The sequence below is a fragment of the Carassius gibelio genome, chromosome A1, assembly GCF_023724105.1.
Source record: "Carassius gibelio isolate Cgi1373 ecotype wild population from Czech Republic chromosome A1, carGib1.2-hapl.c, whole genome shotgun sequence".
Taxonomy (NCBI): domain Eukaryota; kingdom Metazoa; phylum Chordata; class Actinopteri; order Cypriniformes; family Cyprinidae; genus Carassius; species Carassius gibelio.
In genome coordinates this window covers 37,208,609-37,231,953 of record NC_068371.1, presented here as the reverse complement: position 1 = coordinate 37,231,953, position 23,345 = coordinate 37,208,609, and the positions used below count along the sequence as shown (strand labels likewise).

Below are 23,345 nucleotides of genomic sequence, written 5' to 3'. Positions count from 1 at the left end.
GCCAAATGTTGAGGCATTTACGCTAAAACTTTCATTATAAAATATAAAAACCAGTAATGATTTCTGAAATGAAAACAAAAATGTATTTAAATTTGCTTCTGGTAAACAATGCAATATGCTAGCATTTGAAATGTTTATTGTTGCATTTACAGAAAAAAAAAGTAGAAAGTATGCAGTGAACACTATAGTATGCTGTACACTAGTGTTCGATTCCAAACACAGCCATCAGCCACTAGTTACACTCAGCAGAAAGAAGAAAAAAAAAAATCACCTCACAACCTGCTTTTTGGACTTGATTCATAATTAAATCATTAAAATTTTATTAAGTTATATCCTATATTAAAATAAATCAAAACAAAGGCTGAGAGAGAAATCAAATACAGAGAACGCAAAAATGACATCCGATAGATTATGGAATGTATTTCGGTAAATAAAATAGAGTTCCAACTGTTCCATCAAATGTGCAATATTCCGGGCACAAATGTTCTGAGCCTGAAAAGAGCACCGTGAGTTTCTATATACACAACGTAGGTATATACACAGTAGATTTATATATACAGTATATAGCGCTTGAATGGATATATACTGTATACATACATCTTACAGAAATATATATATATATATTATATTTATATATATATATATATTTTAACCATCTAATTTACAAAGCCAGGCAACATCTAGAAGATTCTTTACAGAATCAAGGTTCTTGTGGTTCATTCTTTCTTTTCAATATACAAAGTAAACATAGTTTTTGATATCCACCACAGAGGAAAAAACAAAAACAAAACCAGCAAGGCCTTCTCAGCCTCACATCTGTAAGTACAAAACTGGCACAGAAGACAATCGTAATAACAATAATAATACACGTGAATAAAAACTAATTAAATTATGCACTGATGGGACTAAAACATTGTAAACCTTTTCCCTGTTTCACTGCAGCCTCGAAAACAAACCACTTCAAAACAAAGAAACCAACAAAGTCACAGTTTAAAAAAAAAAACAAAAAAAAACTACCCTTTGACAAATACGCTCCAGTTGGTTTTTTCGTTCTGTACAATTAATGCAGAGCTCAGTTTTCTGGAACCGGAAAACAGAACTTTTTGTGTTGCAACCCAAAACAGATAAAGAGCGAGGCCAAAGGGCAAAAAAAAAAAAAAGTTGCACTTCAATTACTCTTAAAAAGACACAACTGAACAGCATGGCGAACGTGAAAATGTGAAATACGAAAAAGGAGGGACACGATAGTAACGTCACAAAGCTGAGGGGCGTGCCCCTCCTTTCCCGTTCGAAAGTTTGGCAACAACAGCGATCGTGGCCTCGACTGTGCGCGAAAGCATCTCCAGGACATCCTGTGCAGGGGCGTGGCCACACCCGCCTGACTCCGCCTCCTGAAGCGAGCAGCTCCGCCCCTCGGCAGTATCAGGAAGGCTGGAGAGTAAAAGCACCGAGTCAGCAGAAGAGGAGGAGGAGGAGGAAGTGGAGGGCACTTCCTCTCGCTCTTGCTCCGCCTCCTGCGCTTCCTTCCGCCCATCTTCCTCTTCCTCCTCCTCTCTTCCAACTATCTGCGGTGGAGGTTCATCCGATCGGCCAAACGCTTCAGGAAGGGAGGAGGATGATGAAGAAGAAGATGAAGATGATGAAGACGAAACATCCATTTTCTTCTCCTCGAGGGAGGCGCTGTCAGGAGAGGGAGGGTCGTTTTCCACTCCTGGGTCGATGAGGGAGGAGTCTCGGGTTTCAGTGTCTGAAGTGCTGGTGGGCGTTAACGCCTCTCCTGGCTCCGCCTTCTGCTCCGAGCAGGGAGCCAATGAGGAGGAAGCAGACGGAGGACAGACGCTATCTGCCGGTCGATCTTCAGCACTGCTGCTCACCCGCCGGCGCTTCACTGGAGTGACTCCTTCCTCGTCCACTGCCAAACAGACACAGATATCAAATGAAGCAACAGGAACCCCGTGATGTCATCAACAAGAAGTACACATTATGCATAACGCCCACTTAAAAATGCTTACATTTATCGTTTAAAAATTATAGAATTTAGGATTGCTTTGTGTAATTAATGTTGTGTTTCAAAGTGTTTAAGCATTTTGAATTCCTTGAAAAGTGCTCTGGTATTACTAATATTACTATCATACATTATATATATTTTAATTGTAATTGATAATTGATTACATATTTACAAGATGTTTTTACCCCCTAGCTGTAGCTAATATTTTATACTTATTTAAATAAACAAATAATAAAGTAATATTTTAAATAATTAAAAGCTGTGGTGTATAAGACATGCATATTTCCTTTTTTTAGCCTTAGAAGTTGCTATCAATTTTATAAATAAATACATATACAACATTTATTTAAAAAAAAAAATTTATATTTATTTTGCTTTAAAATAAAGTATTATTGTTATTAGTAAAAAAAAAAAAAAAACTTTTCTGTATTAAAATGTTAAAATGTAATTTATTATTATTTATAAATGTTTAAAAAAAACATTCTCCTTTTTGTACCCCTGGCCGTTGCTACCATTTTAATAAATCAATAATTATTTAAAATAATGAATAAATAAATAAAATACTACTACTAATTGTTTTTATTTTTGCATGGCAGTGAAACAAGCGTGTTTGTGTGTGCATTGACACCTTTGGCTTTGCGTTCCTTGGCCTCCATCTCTAATGTGGTGCGGTGCTGCAGACACTGTCTGCATTTGGACAGCAGTTCCTGTAGAGCCGGACCTAAAGCAGGATCCAGCTGCTGAGGGGCGTAAACCGACAGCACCAGCAGCAGCGCACGCAGATCCTTCAGAGACAGAGAGAGAGAGAGAGAGAGAGGGGTGAATAAAGAGCCCCGGAGCGCTGGGTAATGTGAGGTGGAGCTGTACTGACTGCGTTCAGGAGGCTGCTGGTCTTGCTCATCTCTGCTCTCTGATTGGTCAGCTCAGGCTGCAGGCTGTGGTACTCGTTCAGTAGGTTGGTCACCAACACGTTGACGAGATTCAAGCAGCTCTGGCCTGATAACACCTGCACCTGCACCTAAACACACACACAAAAATCAACTTTTAAACAGCAGCAGAAGAAGCTCAATGTCAGAGAGCAAAGAAACTTTTCAAAATTAACATAAATTGGGGGTAACTTGAATTGAACAAGGTTTGTAATTAACTGTTAGCAACATGAAGCTAGCACCATTTCTGGGACAACAGTTAATTATATTTTTTGGTTACAGAATTGACCGATCAGAATCGAGTATTCAAGTGAGTTGTGTAATAACTCCAGGATAGCATTAAACTGTGAAGATAAGCCATGATTACATCAAATCTGCGAGAGAAGAAGATGTGCATGTATTTACTTTATGTAAGAAGCAGGTGAGGAAGGAGTAGGCGATGTTGTTGTTGAGGAAGTTTCTCTCGTCCATCAGGATGCATTTCATGTATTCTCCAAACGCTGGATCCTCACACAACAGCTTCACACACGACTGAGCCATCGCACACTGACAGAGACCAGAACACACACACTTCAGATTGGATGGAATAGCTTTATTTTCATAATTTTGCTTCTAAAATATAGTGTCGCTCATAAAAGGAATCCAACTGACATAAATAAATGTGTAATTGAAAATTACACTGTAATGTGTTTTAAAAATAATTACTTAATGTGTAATTATTGCGGGGTCTAATTTAAAGTGTCTGAGCACTTTGAAAAAGATGTTATTGTTATGTACAAAAAATATAGATTTTTGTAAATAAAATATATTTAAAAGTAAATGAAACAACAATATATTACCATAAATAGATATGAAATATTAGAGTAGTAAAAGAACAATTATAATAAATTCTATATATAAATAAAAATGATTAGTATTATTACGATGTACTAAAAATATTGTTTTGTGTAATTAGTGCTTTAAATGTGATTATGGTAATATGTAACATTAAGAAATTCATTTTATTTATTTATTTATTTAAACAAATATTATCATCATCATTATAAAGAGATATAATAATTATTTTTACTAAAATATAATAATTCAAAGCCATGCATGATAGTAATTTTACCACAGTTTTATATTAAATTGATTATTAATAATAATAATTATTTTAAATTAAAATAAAATATTATTATCATTATAAATAGGTATAATAATTATTATTACTAAAATAAATAAATCAAAGCTAGGCATGACAGCAATTTTACCACAGTTTTGAAACAGAATTTATTAATTTTTTTTATTACTTTAAAGCTATGCATGATTTTGCCACAATTTTAGGCACTCCTCATCTCATCATAACCTGTGGTAAAATCACTGTAACACACGACCTCCAGGGACTTAGTTCTTCAGCACGTGTTGAGGAGATTTTACCTGAGACTGAGAGAGTTCTGTCCATAGTTTTGGGAAGAGAGCAAGGTGTAGAGGAAGTCCTTCATATGCTATCAACACACCTGCACACAGTGGAATAAACACCATCAGCACACACACACACACACACACACACACTCAAGCTTTCGAGAGTGAAGCATCCTTACTGAGTTTCACCAGAGTCTCTGTGAACTTCTCACAGTTGATGGCGACTCGACATAGCAGGTGGATGAACTGATGATAGGACAGGAAGTAGTCCAACAACATCCTGTCATACACCTCATCCTTACCCTAGAGGAAACACAAAACACACTCGATGATTAACTAAAGCTCAGCGTGTGACAGGACTCATGCGCTGGTCTCGTACACACCTTACTGGTCTCCACCATCGAGGGCAGCAGGCACATGTTGAGCTCCGGTCTGGGAGGACGAATGTTGTTCTTTCCGCCCATCAGCTTGATATTCTCTCTACAGGGCAGGTACGGGCCAAACGACACTGCAAACACACACAGACAGTGTTAGACATCATGATGATGGTGATGATGATCAGTGCGGTGTGTGTGTGAAGGTTTCGGCGGGACTCACTGGGGATGTTGCTGTGGTGGTAGGTGCAGTGGTTGTGCTGCAGGAAGGGCACGAGCGTGTGCAGGAAGTCATGAGGACTCAAGAGCACCAGCTCCTTCAGAACATCTGAGAATGACGAACATGAACATTCAGATCACGTTCATCTGCTGCTTCGGTTTATCTGAAATCTGGTTTGTGGATGTGGAGACTCACCCAGACAGGCGTTACGCAGCTCCGGTGGACTGTAAGAGTTCAGCAGCGTCAGCAGCTTATGAGCGAAATCAATCCTCTCCTGCCACTGGATCAACGCCTGCTTCACATCTACAGACACACACGAGCAGTGATTGAGATTACAGTGCATGTACAAGTGCATTATATGTACTTTTTGCATTGCATAAGATGCATTATGGCTAATAAGCTAATTGATATTTTATTCTTTAGGTGTGTTATGAGTAATAAGGACTTTTGTAATGAACATTAAGGTGTAATATGGGTAATGAATAATTTAATACTGCAGATTAAGCTGTATTAGTGTCAACGTGTAGTTTTGCATGTCTTGTAATGGAGCATTATGGGTAATGAAGTACTTCCGCATTGGATGCTGAATTTCTTGATACTGTTGTGTTGCACATATTGCATGAGATGCATTGTTGGTACTTTAGTATTAATTTTATAGGTGCAATATGGGTAAGGAGTAGTTTTTGTACTGCACGTTGCGGTGCATCATGGGTACTGAGTAGTTTTTGTACCGCACGTTACAGTGCATTATGGGTAATAATGTGTAGTTTTGTACTGCACGTTAAGGTTCATAATGGGTAATGAGTAGTTTTTTAATGCGCATTAAGGTGCATTATGGGTAATGGAGTACTTTTGAATTGTATGACAATGCAAATTATGATAACAGTAGTTTTGCACTTTACACTTAGGTGTTTTAGTGGCATGGCATAAGGTGCATTATGGGTAATTAGTACTTGCACTGCATGTGAATGTGTATTATGAATAAATAAGTTGTTTTGTATTGGAAGTTAAACTCGTTGAAATATCTGTGGTGTATTGTGGGTAACGTAGTACCTTTGCGCTGTAAGTAGGGTCGCGTTGCCTTTAAAACAGACAGGAAGATGGACAGCAGCTCCACTAGATCTCCGGTCACATGACACGCAGTAGCCTCGTGGTACATCATGTGCAGGGTGTTGAAGGACTGCAGACACAGAGATATTTAATTCTACACAACAGTCCTTTAAAATGTGAAGATGCGTGAAAAGAGGGAGAGTCGGGACACCTCAGTCATGAGGATGAGTCCTCTGTTGAACACCACCAGCAGTCTGTCCTCGTCGTTCTCCAGCAGAATTCGGAAGGCACTGAGAGGACACAGAGTTTGGCATCAATGACAATGGCTCCATCCTTTAAAATACAGATTTTAAGGAGTGTGTGTACCTGATGAGAGTGGTCCAGCAGGAGCGTCCGTCCAGACAGCGCAGGTAACAGCTGATGGTGGTCTTCTTGAACTGCTTCACGTCCTCCAGCTCTTCCTCTCTCATATCAGACCTCTGAGCCACAAACAACTGCATCAGGTTGAACAACTCCTCCACCGCCTGCACAGAAAGAAAAAACATGCTGTTATTAGCTTGAATTGAGTTAAACTGGACAGCTGAAACTTACATTCAGACATCACATTCCTTCAGACAGAAACAGGTGGCACATTTTATGAAAACATGGATTGAACCTCAACAAAATACTAACAAAAAAATGTTTTCTGAAGTTAATTTTAATAAGATTTCACAATATTAATATTTTCATTGTATTTTCGATGAAATAAATGCAGCCTTGGTAAGTAAGTTACTGATAAACTATCACATAAATGAAAGAAAAATAGCTGTTTGGACATATTTCTTGAAATAACTTGTGAAGTGAAGGAGAGTGGATGCTGTGCTCACCCCTGGGTACTGGCTGGCGTGGGGCGTGAGGTTTTTGAAGGCCCACTGTATGTTCTGGTGGGACGCCAGCTGGCGGGTGAAGGCGGGCGACTGCTCGCAGCACATGCGCAGGATGGCGTAGTACGCCGGCAGCATCCCGCGGTTGAACAGCACCACCTCCTGATCGTCGTGATCGGCCAGGATGTAGTTGAAGGCGATGTTTTTAGTGACGACGGGGTTTTGGACGATGAGGCGCACGTTCTCACTGCAGTCCATGCAGACGTTATACCAGAAGGACAGAAGCGCCTGCTTGTTGTGATTCGTGGCGATGGCTGGCTCTGATAACTTGGGCTGTGAGATCGAGAGAGAGAGACGCATGAATACGCATCATATGAGCACCTAGAAATGTTTTAATCTGCACGTGAAGTACCTGGAAGAGGTTCCAGAGGTCCATGAAGTAGCTGGAGAACATGAGCTTCTCTGTTTTGGAGATGAGGCAGTAGGTCATGAAGCTGAAGTACTGCACCAGTTTGGTGGTCCCGTGCACCGGCACGTCCACGTAGAGCTTGGCCCGGCCCAGCAGACCCAGCAGCAGGTTGTAGACCTGGTGGAGAACCACGGTGGTGTCGGGACTCAGCGGGAGGTCCCGTGTGGGGATGTGAAGGGAGCGCGTGGAGCGGAACATCTGACGAAACGAGTTGCTCGGGATGAGAGACACCAGCAGATACGCCGCCGCTGAGAGAGAGAGAGATTTATTACATACGTCACAAAATAATGCACAATCAGGCAAATATGAATAAGATTAGCTATTCATGTTGTAGATGTTTGTTTGGACACATAAATATTATCTAATGACAATTATATTTTTAAGCATGTGGGTAGTTCTTGATGCTATTATCATGTGTGCAGTCATAAATACACTACAGTTCAAAAGTTTAGGGCAGCGTTATTATTATAAAGTAAAACCATAAATAGAAAACAATTTTAGTTATATAAAATACAAAAAAAACTTCCAAAGTTTCCAAAGCAACAGTCCTCATTTTCATTTAGTTTTATTTAAAATACTACATTAACTAAAACTAATAAATTAAAATAAATAAAATTACAGTTTAAAACTAAAATAATAAAAATATATATTTTTTAAATCTAACTTAATATATAAACAAAGACTATAATATCAATAATTGTAAAATAACACTAGTTTGGGGTAAGATTTGTTTATGTTTTGAAAGAATTCTCTTTCGCTCACCAAGGCTGCATTTATAAAAATAGTAAATAATTATAAATAATAAAAAATTGTAAAAACAGTAATTTTGTGAAATCTTGCTACAATTTAAAAAAGCTGTTCCCTATTTAAATGTATTGTCAAATGTAATTTATTTCTGTGATCAAAGCTGAATTTTCAGCATCAGTGTCACAATCCTTCAGAAATCATTCTTAAATGCTGATATGCTGCTCAAGAAACATTTCTGATTATTATACGTGTTGAAAACAGTTCATATTTTTGATGAATTTAATGCATGTGTAGATCTCTTACATGTTCGGACTCGTGGGTAGTTGTGCGCCAGCAGAAACCTCTCCACCCAGTTCTCCATGTTCTGCAGGACCCAGCTGTGAGCCAGCTTATTACGCGGCGTCTGGACGGCCAACCAGTCCAAACACTGAGACGGGTTATACTCGATCACCTGACAGACAGAGAAGAACATCCACGAATGAAGCTCTCCAAACATCACGGGCACAAAGAGAGGAAGTGTAAGAGAGATGGGACAGTCCGAGGGCCGATTTACCTCCCAGATCCTCTGCAGGATGTAGGATGCAAACGAGGGCATTCCTGGAGGACCTGCAGCAAACTCCATCAGCATCGTCAGCAGCTTGAAGAACGGATTTGCCGCCTGTTAGACATGCACAAAATGTTAGTTAGTGTGTGGAACAATCAAATAATGAATCAGTAACAGAAGTAGTGTTGTTCTTACCTCTGGAGTCAGTTTAGCGATGGAGGTGAAGAGCATTGACACGATCTATACCAACACAAGAACACAAACCATCAGACGTTATGTTATAGCTTGATATTAGAGAATTATTTCTAGGACAAAGACTGCTGCAAGAACTATGATTCACTACTGTTAAAAAGTAGTTTTTCTTTTAAGAAATTCAGCAAGGATGCATTAACTTGACTGAAAGTGATAGTCAAGACATTTATAATGTTACAAAAGTCTATATCTATTTCAAATAAAGGCTTTCTATTAATCAAAAATCCTTAAAATTTAAAGCAGCACATGATGATCAGAAACGTTTTTTTGAGCAGCCAATCATCATATTTTAAGTGATTTCTGAAGATCATGTGACACTGAAGACTGGAGGAATGATGCTGAAAATACAACTTTAAATCACAGGAATAAATTACATTTTAAAACATATTCAAATAGAAAACATTTTCTTTAACTGAAATAATATTTCACAATATTACAGTTTTTAGTGCATTCTTTTATATCTGATAAATGCAGCCTTGTTGAGCAGAAGAGACTTCTTTCAAAAACAATGTTTGAATGTGAATCTGGTCAAATAAAATAATAATAATAATAATAATTCATATGCTAAATGTTTTTTGTTCCAAATGTGCAAACTAGATCTGAAGTTTAGTATAAAAACACTGGAGGTCTGTGGTGTGTCTGCACAGCGTACGTGTTCAGCCAGACGGTTGTTGTATCTGCAGAGGCTGAATATGAGGTTACAGGTCTGTCTGATGTTGATGCTGTCTCTGATGTGCTGGAACAGGAAGGGGAAACCTTTTCCTCCGGTCAGCGCGGCCATGTCACTCTGAGACAGAGTCAAGTGCCTGCACACAGACGGAGACAATCAGATCATACCAAAACAAAGCCAATGGCATGATTGTTGATATTTAACCGTATGCTTCAGTGTGTACCTCTCAGATCTGGACTGCTCCACCAGCAGAGCTATGAGAGCGATCATCTTCTCCAGAGCGGCCGGACGGTACTTCTCCTCCGCCAGTGACAGGATGTCCTCCTCTTCATCCTCCTCTCCCTCCTCCTCCTCTGATAACACCTCCACCTGAGGCTGAGACAGAGAGATGGACGTTATGATCTGAGATCAGGGAAAGCCTGAATCAAAGAAGATCAAGGCTGATGAGACACCACTCACATTTTCAGGTCCTTTAGTGCCTATGTAGAAATGCACCATTATAGAAATGGCTTGCAAAGACAAGAGGAACTGACTCTGTGAAGACAAAAAGAAAATTATCAATATACTTAAAAAAATGTCAAATTTTTTTTGTAAATAAATAAATGCATAAAGTAAATAAATAAGCAAAGTGAATAAATTCATTAAATAATTACAATTTACTAAAGTAAATACATAAAATGAAACAAATAAAAGTAAATAAGTAAAAAAAAGAAGGTAAATAAAATAAATACATGAGCAAAATAAAACAAATTAAGTAAATACATAAAATAAATAGATAAATATAAATAAATAAGTAAAAGAAATAAGTAAATAAACACAAATATAGAAAAATTATATTTATACAAAGATAAATACAAAGTGAAAACAGTAAAACAACAAGTAGGTAAAAATAATAAAATAAAGTAAAACAAATAAGTAAATAAATACATAAATTAAATAGATAAATAAATACAAAATGAAAAAAGTAAAACAAACAATTAGGTAAAAATAAATAAATAAAAGTTAAACAAATAAGTAAATAAATACAGAAATTAAACAGATAAATAAATACAAAGTAAAAAAAAAAAAAAGTACAAAAATAACTAGGTAAAAATAAATAAATAAAAAAGGCAAGTAAGTAGATGTTACCTCCTCTTCTCCCATTTTGGCAAACTCATAGAGGAAGGCAAAGTATTCGGTCAGATGTTTGCTGTGCGGCTTCACTCCGTGCTCCATGATCGACAGCAGTGTTTTGACGAACCGTGTCACACACGAGCGGCTGCCGATGTCCTCCACCGGCCCGTCCATATCATCAGAGCTGCACACAGAGCAGAACAACACAAATGAGAACGCTTATAAAACTATTCCCCAGTTTCCTGACAGTATGACAGCATATGGCTTTGAATACACGAGGAAAGGATGCTATTCAGCTCCAGAGGAAGACAGAGATTGACGCATCACACACCCGTCCTCCATGCCCGGCTGCAGGTACAGGTGAGCGTGGACCGGTCTGAGGCGCTGGATCACGTGAATACACAACCTCTGAAACATCTGAAACGTCACATCATGAGTGCCACATGTTAATTTAACCAAACTTGCCCAAACAAAAGAATCTTTTCTTTCTGTTTTAACACTATTTTTTTTCTTTTAGGGGAAGGGTGTGGGTTTCTCGGTTAACAATTATGAAAAAAAAAAATAAGAAAGATTGTCATTATCATCTTTATTTAAAAATGACATTTAAATAAAGTTGTTTATGTAACACTCACCTGACGTACAATCTGATTGGGACACTTGATGAGAATCTGCATTGGCCACCAGTTATCATCTGCCATCTGATCCAAAAACCACTGCATACACACACACACACACACACAGAGAGAGGACACATTAATGACACACACACACACAGCACTACCCAATAACAAGGCTGATCTCATCGACTCACTCCATTCATTTTGCTCACAAGTGATTTTCCAGAGCAGAAGATGCTATGAAACAATGAGCTAGGTGTGTGTGTGTGTGTGTGTGTGTGTGTTACCTCGCAGGCAGCTTGGCTATTGTTAAACTGTTTGGTCAAGAGTTCGATCCACTGCAGCATCGTGGGCTGAGAGAGAAAGTAAAAACTTTAAATTTATTTACAAAAATAGGAGGAAAGAAAAAAACGACAGCTATTAAACACATCAGAAAGTGGCATCAGGCCTGTCCTTAAGTTACTACCCAAAAGAAGTAAAGTCCATCTCACCTTTTCCTTGGAGTGGATGAACGTCTCCAGAACAAACGATGTGCTGAGCTGTGAGAGAAAGAGAGGAGCATGACTCAAATCGCTATTTCCCCTCGGACAATAACTGATGATGATGATACTGCAGATGATGAAGATGAAGGCTGTGGTCAGACTCACCTTCGCCGTCATGAGCGACACGGATTTAGGATCGGGTAAAGTGCTGGGAATACTGCTGCACAGCTGCCACATAAAACTACAGCGAGACGACAAGAGAACAGAATATAAACAGATTTGAAAATTAAACCATATTTTAAATTAACTAAAGGAAAGAAAGAGAACGTCGCATATAGACGTTTAGACTTAATATATTAATCACCATTCATGCATATAAACAGAAAAGGGTTAACGATATCCATAGTTTTGTGAAATAGTTGTAGACGGTTCTCTTACCCGAAGTATGTGTGTTCGAAGATGTTCTTGTCCTGGAGAAACTGCATGTTGTCGTGCCAGATCCACTGTGAGAGAGACAGAGAGAGATGAGCGGTCAGTGAAACGCTCAGGTGTGTGTGCAGTGAAGACGGACGGGTGAGGGCTGTACCTCCAGAAGGTCAGGAGAGATGTCAAAGGTCAAGTCCTTCTCGTTCTCGTCCTCCACCTCCACTCTCTTATAGAAGAGCATGTAAGCACTGTGGGTCTGAGAGACAGACACATCTCACATCACTGTTTACAGAGCATTTATGACCAGCTCAGATCCTTATTTAAAGAAGAATAACATTTTTACAATCATAATGAATATAGAAATAATAGTAATAACCGTCTATTATTATTTATTACTATAATAATTAATTAATACAAAAATAATGTAAAATGCATACATTACAAAGTATTACTGTTGATACAATTCTTATAATTAATAAAGCAACATTAAATAATAATAATACTAATAACATGACAACCTATAATTTATTACTATAATTATCATTTAAAATTATGTATAACCAAAAATATATATAATATATAAAAATTATACTATATACTATAATACATATAATTAATCTGTAAAACAAAATTGTATAATAATTTATTATTACTTTAATAATTATAATAACGTTTTATTATAATTTTATTATAATACATTTAATGTAAAATATATATATATAATATTAATATATATAAAAAGTATTACTGTTAATACAATTCTTTTAATTAATATATAAAATAAAACGAAATAATAACAACAACTTATTATTAACTAACAATTTATTACTACAATAATTTTAATAAAATATGCATCATAAAAATGTGATACTATTACTATAACACATGCAATTAATGTGTATTAATTTATCAAATTATATTCAGCATTTTTTTATTCTTTTATAAATTATTCTTATTTGTTGATGTTACTATCACAATACCAACCTTCTCGAAGGAGAAATCCATGAACTTGTCTGTGACCGAGTCATATGTTTTTGTCTGAAATGAGACACGAGCATTTCTGAATTAAAACAACATTAACTAGACTATTATTTCTATTAGTTTATCCCCAAAAATATACTGGATGACTTGATCTAATGGGAAAAGCATCAAAAAACATACGGTCATCTCTCCACCAAAACATTCGGAGGCCAGCTGAGCCGAATCAAACGGCTTCACCTCGGCGTCGTTAAACAGGTACCTGCAACAGGAAATGGCATCATCACAAACACGCTCTCTGAAATGATTCAGTAGCTGTGAATGCAGAGGGAATCTTTACCACTTGTTATTGCGGTAAGCGTGCGGGTTGACGATGTCCCTGATGAAGCTGTAATAATGGCCGCCGTCCGCCGTGCCCGTGTGCACCGTCACCCCGATGAGGTCATACTCGTAGCTCTCCACCGCTTTAGCATCAGTGTCATCACAGAAACCTGCTAATGACATCACAATCAGCCGACTGCGGAAGACGAACACAATTTAAAAAGTGTTTCAGCAGAACAATCGCTTCACCTTCCTTCCTGTCTCCTTTGGCCATGAGGAAGTCCTCGGTGTACGGCGTCATGTCGAGCCGCAGCGGGAAAGAAAAGTGCGTGTTTACTTTTTCCTTCATCATGGTCACCATGTTGAACGTGTAGCGCATGGTGTTGAAGCTCAAGATCTGCGGGAGCTTCTTAAAACAAGCCCTGAGAGACACACACAGAGCTGTCAGAAAACATCCAGGGGACTCCACAGAAAGATTGCAGCTCTCAGAGGAAGACTGTACCGTTTTTCAGCGCGCACTTTCTTCCCACACTGAGAGCAGGTGTACATGTTATCACCCTCCAGAGTGTCCTTGATGGTCACCTCGTCCAGAGACTCCTGCAGCACAGAGACGGAGACACGATCATGTGTTTATGTTCATTTAGAGCTGGATTCGGTTTGACTGCTGGTTTCAGTAACTCTCTCATTAACAACTTATACTGATTTAACCAACAGCATAACCCTGTCACATTACTTTTATATATGTCACATCTGTGTCACATTTATGTCACACCGTCATGTAGTTTTTCTTCATCAGCAATCAGCATATTAGAATGATTTCTGAAGACTGGAGGAATGATGCTGAAAATTCAGCTTTGATCGCAGAAATAAATTACATTTTACAATATACTGAAATAGAAAACAGTTATTTTGAATTGTAATAATATTTAATCAATATTACTGTTTTTACTATATTTTTTATTTAAAAAACAATGCAGCTTTGGTGAACATAGGAGACTTTCTCTCTCTCAAAAAACAAACAAACACTTTTAAACAGTATTTGGTTCATATAGTAAAAATATGTTTTATGATTAAGGCATTTTATGATATAATAGTTTAACCACATTCAAACTCTGTAATTCAATCTTATATTAAATTATGAGAGCAATATGTAAAAAACAAACAGTCTTGAGCAGTATTTCATTGTTTTATACTTATTTTGGCCTCATCAAGCTCAGTCATGAGAAAAAAATGATACCAATCTTTTTTTTTTGGGCAGACAAAATGTTTCTCTTGGCACAAGTACAAAAAACTGACTGTGAATAATGTGGCTATTATTAGCCATTCTTCCACTGACCCACCCAAAACATGTTGATTGTAGTACTGTTTTTTCTATTATGAATTATTAATATATTATTTTTTCTGATTACAATGCGTGATTTATAACAAGACATAAAAATAGAGCAACGCTGCAAGAAGTCACTCAGTAAACAATTCAAATATACCAAATGAAACGAGATAGTGCTTTAGCATTAGTGACTACAAATAGCTATCAGTACTACGCAAAGCTACGAACACATTATATTCTAGAAAACTTCCATTGTAAACCCATGTTTAGTAGTTAAACCTCTAAAACCCGTTCCTGTTAATGACCTGTACACACAGAGCATGGCGTTTCCTTCAGATGAGTGTGAACATGAGAAACACTCACATAGATGTTCTTCATATCAGCCACCTGACATCTGACGGTGTAAAACTCCTCCGCCGTCTGACTCACGTGATCACAGTCCTACACACACACGGATATCCAATGAAACACTCACACACGACCGGTATCTTTCAGAAAAGACACTTTCACACAAGAGCTCAGTCTTACCAGTGAAACCACATTGTTGGTGATGATGCCTCCAAACAGCGTTTTGACGGTGTTTTTCTGTAACAACAAGCACACAAGCGTTACAAGTGTGTGACCGCTTCCCTAAACTCCCTCAAAGCACACAGACACGGACGTCGTACCAGGTCCTGGGACATCTCCTCTATCTTGGTGATGAGGTCTGTGAAGAACTCGGTCATGTCTTTCTGCTCTCCTGTGTTCAGAGGCTGTTTGTCCATCGTGTAGGTCTTACAGAAAGGACGAGGGTTATATGCCTTCCTCTCACTCTCCTGCACATCACAGAAACATTAAAATCACATCTGCATTCCTGAGATTACATCATGTGATAAAGTCACATACCATTAGATATGTGAACATCTTCTGTAACTCCAGCAGTGTGGTCTTATGCTTGATGTCCTCCGAATACTGTAAATAAACACAGACACAAACGTTACTATAAAGCACACATCCAACAACATCCAGTGTGTTATTAAACAAAAAGCCAGGAACGCAGGAATGCACACTTCTGTTATTTGAACTGTGGTAAAATTAAAGTAATGCATGGCCTGTCATGTATTATCACATTTATGTCACGGCCGCGAAATGATCCTTTTATTATTAAATATTGAAGTATTAAACTGATCCAAATTAAAAGCATTTATTATGCTCCAAAAGATTTCTATTTAAAATAAATGCTGTTGTTTTAAACTTTCTATTCATCACAAAATCCTGAAACGAAATGTCATAGTTTTGCGCAAAATATTAAGTTACATCAACATTGATTATAATCAGAAATGCTTCTTAAGCATCAAACCAGCATATCAGATGGATTTCTGAAGAATCATGTGACACTGAAGACTGGAGGAATGATGCTGAAAATTCGGCTTTGAGACCAGGAATAAATATTACATTTTACAATACATTACAAATAGAAAACATCTGATCAGATCAGCCTGTGCTTTATGAACTCACTTTAGCGGTAAAGACGGCCTGTCTGGCCTCGGGGATCATGTAGAGCTGCTGGATGGTGGAGGCCAGGTAACACGTGGCTCCCAGGTTAGTCAACCCCACGAAACGACACTCGGCTCTGACGTCATCGTGAGGCCAGTAATCCCATTTATACGGAGCATGAGACGCTAAAAACAAACAAACAACAATCAAACCAAGGTGCGTGTGTTTAAGTTTAAACAAGAATGCATTTATCAGTGTTGAAATTAACAAAAAACGGTAACACTTTATTTTACGGTTACATCTATTAGTTGCTTTTTACTAATAAATATGACTTTTCTCTCAAATTCTTGATTTTATGCTAATTAGTAGTAAGTAAGGTAGTTGTTAAATTTAGGTATTGGGTAGGATTAGGGATGTAGAATAAGGCATTAATATGTGCTTAATTAGCAGTAATACATGACTAATATTCTAGGAATATACATGCTAATAAGCAAATAATAGATGTAACCCTAAAATAATGTGTTACCACACAAAAAGTACTAAAATTATTTTTGTTAATTGAAATTAAGCTGAAAAAGATCAAATAAGATGCTTAAAAAATTTAAAATAATTAAAAATTGATGTAAAAAGTAGTTACATTTCACTCACTCACTTAAAATGAAGAACTAAAACTACAAAAAATTAAAATGGGGGGGGTAAAATTTTTCATAAAAATAAATGTAGAATTTGTGTTTTGTAATACTTGTGAGATTTAAAAAGCATAGTGAAACCTCCTAAAATCAATTTATGAGGACACCCTTTTTATATATATATATATATAAAAAAATAAAGTTTATAGTGAAGTGTTACCAAAAACCGAATCAGCCTAATTTAAAGACAACAGAAAAACTCATGGATGTGGTGCTCACTCTGCATGTGCTGGGACATGACCCAGTTGTGCAGCAGTCTGTAGTTCTCCACCGAACCCTTCACCACCTCCACCAGCAGGTCGTAGGCTGCGGCGCGGGCCGCGGGACTCTTGCATTTGGGCTGCTGTCGGTCCTTCAGGCTGGGCAACAGGAACAGCAGATCATACGTGTCCCTGAGGAACTCCTGACCCTCCCGAGAAAACTTAAAGGGAGGTTTGTGCTTCAGGACGCTGGTGGCCAAACGCAGGAGACCTGTCAGACCGTCGTCCTCGATCGCCCCGTCCTGCTGGTCCAAAATCTCACGACTGCAGGTGGAAGAACAACATCATGCTCAGTATTTAGAAAGATGAATGGTGCATTTTTGCTCATTTACTTTCTTAGTAGCATAATGTTACCAGTGATTTTTTATTAAAACTAAAACTGGTTCTGGTTGCGCTCTCAAGGGCTAAGCTACAGCTTCAGAAGGAAACTGATGCTGTAATCCAAGCAAAAGGAGCGTGTTTGACCTGCGGATGCAGTCGGCGAGGTGTCGTGCCAGGGCGTCCAGGTCCAGCAGGGTGGTCTGACTGGCGTCTTTTACGTGGATGTTGTCAATGAGTTTACAGAGCAGCCAGAAATACTCCTTACAGCCGGTGTGAAACATGGCCTCCTCCTCAAAATCCTCCAGCTGCACCGGCGAAACGCACACACATACACACACACATTTAAAGGAGTTGTGCATCACAAAAATCGAATGGGCAAATAACACTGAGCCAGAGTTGTAATCGTTAACTACAACTAAATCTATTAAAAAAATATGTGTTCACTGAAATGAAGCGGAAATAGAAAATAAATAATACATTAATATGAAATATACATATAAAATGAGTAGGGCTGCCACCTAAAAGCCGACTAACATTTAGTTCACGGGAAGAGGCTTGGTCGACCAAAATTTTATTAGTCACAGAAAAAAATAAAAAATCCACAGGAAGTGGTGAGATCACGCAGTCCGTGACGGACAGATCATTAACGGCTGGATTTTGTGGTAATGCATTACAGCCAAACACACGCCTATCATCCATTGACCTCAAATATGGCTTACCAGCTGAAAATGTAAGTAGTAGCAACTTAACATGTCCGCTGAGTCTAATGTTAACCAAGAAAAATGTGCACTATTCAAGTGTCTGAACAGTAGGGCACTCACAGCATGACAGATGGAGGCACCAGTGCGACCGCTTGCTCTTGAAATAGGCCTACTCCATCATGCAGATAAGAGTAATGCCTTTTTCGAATCTGTAAAGCCTCTACATTTATTTGGGTGCACTCACCATAACAACAAAATATTGTGCTTTTGTAAAATAAAGAAAGCATCTATAGAGAGTGAAATGTGTGCTTTCAAAGAAAGATATTCAAATCTGAGAGAACAAATATTCTCAGATTATGTAATCTGTAACTCAAGTACTATGGAGATGATGAGTCCGTGTCACCGAATTCATCTCTTAAACTGAAAACACTAGTTTATCCATAGATTATTAAAATGTTAAAAGCAGTTTAATCTGACTGTTTTTCCCTGACACATTCATTACCATTACTTCTGCCGGTTTGCTGTGGCAAGCTTTAGGTGCACGCTTGCGTACTTATTGGGCTATGTAGGCAATTAAAAACTCAGTAACGTGATTTAAATGGTTTATAATAAATGTACAATTAGTTGACTAATGCTTCAAATGAACGACTACTAGTCAACCGGAAAAATCTTTAGTCAAGGCCAGCCCTAAAATTTAGCAACAAAAATTATGCCTTGGCAATTAACTTAAAAAGGTTCAAATAAATATATAAATACATATGAAAAATAATTTACACCCTGAAATGGATGCATGAAGCCATTTTTAAAACTAAACTAAAATAAACAAAGTAAAAAAAAAAAATTCTTATTTAAATCTACTATTTAGAAATATTAAATAAAATGATACTGTATGATAACGACACACACAAATAGTATATAAATAATATTAAACTAACACAAGCACAAAGACATTGTCAGTGTTTGTACTTACTCTCAGGGGTTTAAGGGCTTGTGCGTCTGGCAGGAACTTGAGCAGTGTGGACGCGGCGAGCAGCAGGAAGGATCTGTTGATGGATTCTCCTCCCTCCAGACCTGACAGAGACAGCTTATACAGACCACTGCACGCCTCCTGACGCACCGCCGTCTGCAGATACAGGACAACACAATAAAAAAACACAACCCAAAACAGCCTTGCTGCAGCTCAAACAGCAGAGCGCGGTGACAGCAATGACAAGCTCCAATGCAATTCACTTTCGATAAGCCATCTGCCAAATGCATAAATGTAATTTTTGAATAATAAATAAATGTCATTAACATGCATTCCCCAGAATATTCAACATTTTTACTTAAATATTTAGTTCAATGTAGGTTCGAGCTCGTTTTTTTATTATTATTGGTTTGAATAGCTATGGCTTGATTGGTTGATATAATCATTTCCTGCTCCACCAACCTCAGTTTGATCAGTAGAATTAATTTCAGAGATGGATAAAATCATGGCATTCTTTCGTGTACCTCAGGGATGAGCAGCGTGAGCTTCTTCAGCCAGTCGTGCAGATGTTCACTATCAGCCAGACTGGACTTCACCAGAGAACAGCAGTGAGCCCAGCTCACCAGCAGCCACATGGAGTAATGAGTCACTGCGGGAACATTATTAATAAATATGAACTAAACATTTCCAATAATGAGAGAAAAGCCAAAACCCTCATATATATATATATATATATATATATATAAAACCAATGATGTGCTTACCCTCGTGTCTGGATCTGTGATCAGATTGAGCCTTTAAAACCCTGCAGGATAATCACAAAAAACAGTAAGTAAATAAAAAAAAGTTATGAAAAGGAGTCCTCACGGGTAAGGATCTTGTGTACGCGCATGTTATTCACCTGTGTGCCAGATTGTCGTATGTGTAGGCCACGTTGATGAGCCGCTGGATGAGGTTGGTGCCTTGAACAAGACTTAGGAAAACCTGACAGAGAAGACAATGGCAAAAATGAAAAAAAAGCAGGAATACACAGAGAAAAATCTATTTAGAAGCAGTTTCACACCTCTGTGAGACGAGGTATGTGCAGGCCCTTCCCATGATCCCCGGCGGCTTTGCGGGACTTCCCCGGCCACGCCCTCTTCCTCTGCGACTCTGTGAGACCAGACCAGGCGAAAACATCGTGATAGGCCAAGTCCAGGTCGGCCGGATCCACCGCGAACTGACAAACGAGCTTGAGCAGACACGCGAGACAGTCCAGCAGCCACTAGACAGAGAGAAGAGAAGAAACATGATAGACACAGCTGCGGGACAGAAGATGCCCTCGACTTGTTTCACTTCAAAGACAAACACTCACCACAGTCCAGGATTCTTGCTCTTTCGGCTCTAAAATAGCGGAGTTAAAAATGTCCAACAGGAGCTGAAGACCTCCAGACGACACAAACTACAGGAGAGACACAGGTGCAGGCTGTCATTCAGCTCAAATGCACACTACACAGAGCGCATGGACTGGAAAAACTACAAATCACATAATAATTTGACTAAAACCCACAGATTTGGTGTTACCTAGTCCAAAAGTTAGTGAACAACCGCACCAGATGGAAGCGTGAGAGGAAGCGTTTGTACCTTACAGCTCCAGGTGTTCTTGCTGTTCTCGATCTGTTCCTCACTGGAGTCGTCAGAGTCTGGATACAGATCACTGTAACTGCCCTGAAACACAAACACACACAGGTTTCAAGAGAAAGAGCACATGCATGCGTGAAGAAGATCATCTGAGTGTGATTCTGGACGTGTACCGTAGACTCGCGGTGAATCCTGCGGTTGGGTTTGCCGAGGGCCTCTATGATTTCTAAAGCGTAGAGCAGCTTATGAGGGCTCTTGATCCTCAACAGATCCTTCCAGCACAAACCGTCAGATCCCTAAAGTCACAATGAACACAAGTTTCATGCAGTGCATATGAATGTGCTTTTTAGTAGTTTTATGATGGATGGATGAACTTTTTTTGGCTTCAAAAACAGGGGCACCACTCATTGCCATTATCAAGCTTTTGATGTTTTTTTTTTTTTTCAGTTTAAATTTAAATTTATTTTATTTAGTAAAATTTTAAAAAGTGTTGAATATTACTTTATAATTTAATAAAATAAAAAAAAGAATTTACAAAACATTTTCAGTTTCGTTTTTCAGCCAAGTGCATCTGGAATTTTCGGTTTCGGTCCAGAATTTTCATTTCGGTGCTCCCCTAATATATGTATGTATAAGGGTTTTTTGACCCCAGAAAACAAATAACTATTTGTTTATGCAGATACATATGCAGAAAAGAATTTCACTTCGAAATTGCTAGCACCGATAAATAAAAAACTAAAAATAAAATAAAATAGCAAGACTCTGAAAATTTTGAGTATAAGAATGATAAAACTTCATATAATAAATATATACATTCTTTTTAATCATAAATGTATCCAGTTTTGGCCCCCAAAAACTACTTGTTTAATGCAAATTTAACCTAATGCAAATTATCACTCAGAAATTCCTAGTAAATTGTAACGCATTGAATTAAACGTGAAATTTTGAATTAGAAAGATTTTGAATTTGAAATTTTGAAGTATAAAAATACATAGTAAATGAAAAACAAAATACTTATTATAATGAATTCAGGTTTTTTGCCCCTAATGTGTATAATTTAACCTAATGTGAAACTGCTAATAAATTTCAACACAATTTGACATTGATATATTGTAAAACATACTTAAATAATCTTAGTTTTATTTACTTTGAATCTTTTTTGCTGTTTACACAATCAGGCAAACAGATGCTAGAAATCTCTTAAATGAATGGGCAACATGGGTCATGTGACTGACCGTGTCATCGGAGATGTTCTGGAAGGCCTGGAGCATGCTGGGACACGTGGGCAGCAGCATGAGCAGCTCCCACACTCGACGGGACAGATTCTCTGCGTGGAGGTGCAGCTCCTCACAGCGGACACTCTGCAGGAGGAAACACACTGGATTGGATGCTGGTTTAACCCCGTCTGGACCGGGTCTGAGGCGTGGGGCTGGACGTTACCTCAGTGCTGTGCTGGGGTCTGTCGGTGCTGGGCGGTTTGAAGCAGGCCAGCATCTCCAGCAGGTCGAAGAGGGTGGTGAGGTGGGGCTCCTGCAGGAGCAGTAGCATGGGGATGTGCTCCTTCTGAGGGGGCGGCAGACACGACGCCGGCAGCTGGACTCCCTCGCCCTTCCTCTCCCTCCGCGGAGCGCCCAGAGACACGAACACCATCTGACCGCACACACAAGCGTCTCTTAACGTTTAATGTCTAGTGATGTGGACTCACAGATGTATGTGGATTTGTTTGGTCACCTGCATGTCCTTGAAGCCGAGCTCGTGAAGGGTCTTCTCATCATAGTCAGTGGTCAGCTCATGTCCGGATGAGATCATGCGCACTGGACCCATCAGACCACCTGCACACACACACACACACACAGGCTTTACAACGTAAATCCAACTACAACATCTTGCTATACGAGCATTTATTTGCACTTTTGACTGATACGTTTTAACAAATTTTACGAATTCACAGACGCCAATAAAAAGGACAAAAAAAAAAAATTATATATAAGAAATATAATTTTGTTTAACAAAGTTTTAAAAAAAGGAACAATTTATAGATTCAGAAATATTCTACAAGTAAATTATATATTTCAATTATATACATCCAAAATATAAAATCACAGAAAAAGAATATCATGCATATAAATGAATATTCATACATAAACAAAAAACATTTAATGTAATTCATTTTAATATTTAAATTATAATATGTGGATATATAAAGATGTAATGATAGAAAGATAGACAGAACGAAAGATTTATATTACATACAATATTTAAAATATGCAAAATATTAAATCAACAAAAAAGAAAATGGAAATATATATTGTTATATACAATTTTTTAAAAAGTTAAATATATATAGTTATATATAGTAGTTAAATATATAAAATAACTCCCTCAAAAAAAAAAAAAAAGATTTACATATGAATGATATTGTACACATAAATGACATTTATATTATAATATAGATTGTATTTCTTCCGGGGCTGTTTGTTCTTTGCTTTTGGGCATGTGTGTGCTATATACATCAGACAGTCA

General features: G+C 38.0%; 1 protein-coding gene across 2 annotated transcripts in view; it reads right to left on the bottom strand.

The window, feature by feature from the left end:
* Positions 1-119: 119 nt before the first annotated feature.
* Positions 120-23,345, bottom strand: part of LOC128020119 (ubiquitin carboxyl-terminal hydrolase 34) — a 41,534-nt gene continuing 18,308 nt past the window's right edge. For both annotated transcript variants that reach the window (XM_052606738.1, XM_052606748.1), the window contains 51 exons: positions 22,554-22,654; positions 22,263-22,472; positions 22,058-22,183; positions 20,996-21,118; positions 20,826-20,909; positions 20,557-20,643; positions 20,266-20,466; positions 20,104-20,186; positions 19,967-20,007; positions 19,727-19,851; positions 19,206-19,358; positions 17,679-17,839; positions 17,173-17,477; positions 16,286-16,449; positions 15,674-15,739; positions 15,457-15,603; positions 15,317-15,373; positions 15,152-15,229; positions 13,964-14,058; positions 13,711-13,883; positions 13,481-13,631; positions 13,324-13,402; positions 13,147-13,200; positions 12,323-12,418; positions 12,175-12,239; positions 11,902-11,977; positions 11,746-11,793; positions 11,542-11,607; positions 11,270-11,350; positions 10,969-11,054; positions 10,653-10,821; positions 9,984-10,058; positions 9,748-9,899; positions 9,507-9,660; positions 8,798-8,842; positions 8,612-8,716; positions 8,362-8,509; positions 7,255-7,559; positions 6,846-7,175; positions 6,346-6,503; positions 6,191-6,269; positions 5,983-6,109; positions 5,125-5,232; positions 4,933-5,037; positions 4,719-4,843; positions 4,515-4,638; positions 4,351-4,430; positions 3,340-3,480; positions 2,880-3,026; positions 2,637-2,793; positions 120-1,912 (listed from right to left, as the gene is read on the bottom strand). In XM_052606738.1, the coding sequence (XP_052462698.1) occupies positions 1,254-1,912; positions 2,637-2,793; positions 2,880-3,026; positions 3,340-3,480; positions 4,351-4,430; positions 4,515-4,638; positions 4,719-4,843; positions 4,933-5,037; positions 5,125-5,232; positions 5,983-6,109; positions 6,191-6,269; positions 6,346-6,503; positions 6,846-7,175; positions 7,255-7,559; positions 8,362-8,509; positions 8,612-8,716; positions 8,798-8,842; positions 9,507-9,660; positions 9,748-9,899; positions 9,984-10,058; positions 10,653-10,821; positions 10,969-11,054; positions 11,270-11,350; positions 11,542-11,607; positions 11,746-11,793; positions 11,902-11,977; positions 12,175-12,239; positions 12,323-12,418; positions 13,147-13,200; positions 13,324-13,402; positions 13,481-13,631; positions 13,711-13,883; positions 13,964-14,058; positions 15,152-15,229; positions 15,317-15,373; positions 15,457-15,603; positions 15,674-15,739; positions 16,286-16,449; positions 17,173-17,477; positions 17,679-17,839; positions 19,206-19,358; positions 19,727-19,851; positions 19,967-20,007; positions 20,104-20,186; positions 20,266-20,466; positions 20,557-20,643; positions 20,826-20,909; positions 20,996-21,118; positions 22,058-22,183; positions 22,263-22,472; positions 22,554-22,654 (6,875 nt within the window). In that variant the 3' untranslated portion in view covers positions 120-1,253. The remainder of the gene's footprint in view (positions 1,913-2,636; positions 2,794-2,879; positions 3,027-3,339; positions 3,481-4,350; positions 4,431-4,514; positions 4,639-4,718; positions 4,844-4,932; positions 5,038-5,124; positions 5,233-5,982; positions 6,110-6,190; positions 6,270-6,345; positions 6,504-6,845; positions 7,176-7,254; positions 7,560-8,361; positions 8,510-8,611; positions 8,717-8,797; positions 8,843-9,506; positions 9,661-9,747; positions 9,900-9,983; positions 10,059-10,652; positions 10,822-10,968; positions 11,055-11,269; positions 11,351-11,541; positions 11,608-11,745; positions 11,794-11,901; positions 11,978-12,174; positions 12,240-12,322; positions 12,419-13,146; positions 13,201-13,323; positions 13,403-13,480; positions 13,632-13,710; positions 13,884-13,963; positions 14,059-15,151; positions 15,230-15,316; positions 15,374-15,456; positions 15,604-15,673; positions 15,740-16,285; positions 16,450-17,172; positions 17,478-17,678; positions 17,840-19,205; positions 19,359-19,726; positions 19,852-19,966; positions 20,008-20,103; positions 20,187-20,265; positions 20,467-20,556; positions 20,644-20,825; positions 20,910-20,995; positions 21,119-22,057; positions 22,184-22,262; positions 22,473-22,553; positions 22,655-23,345) is intronic.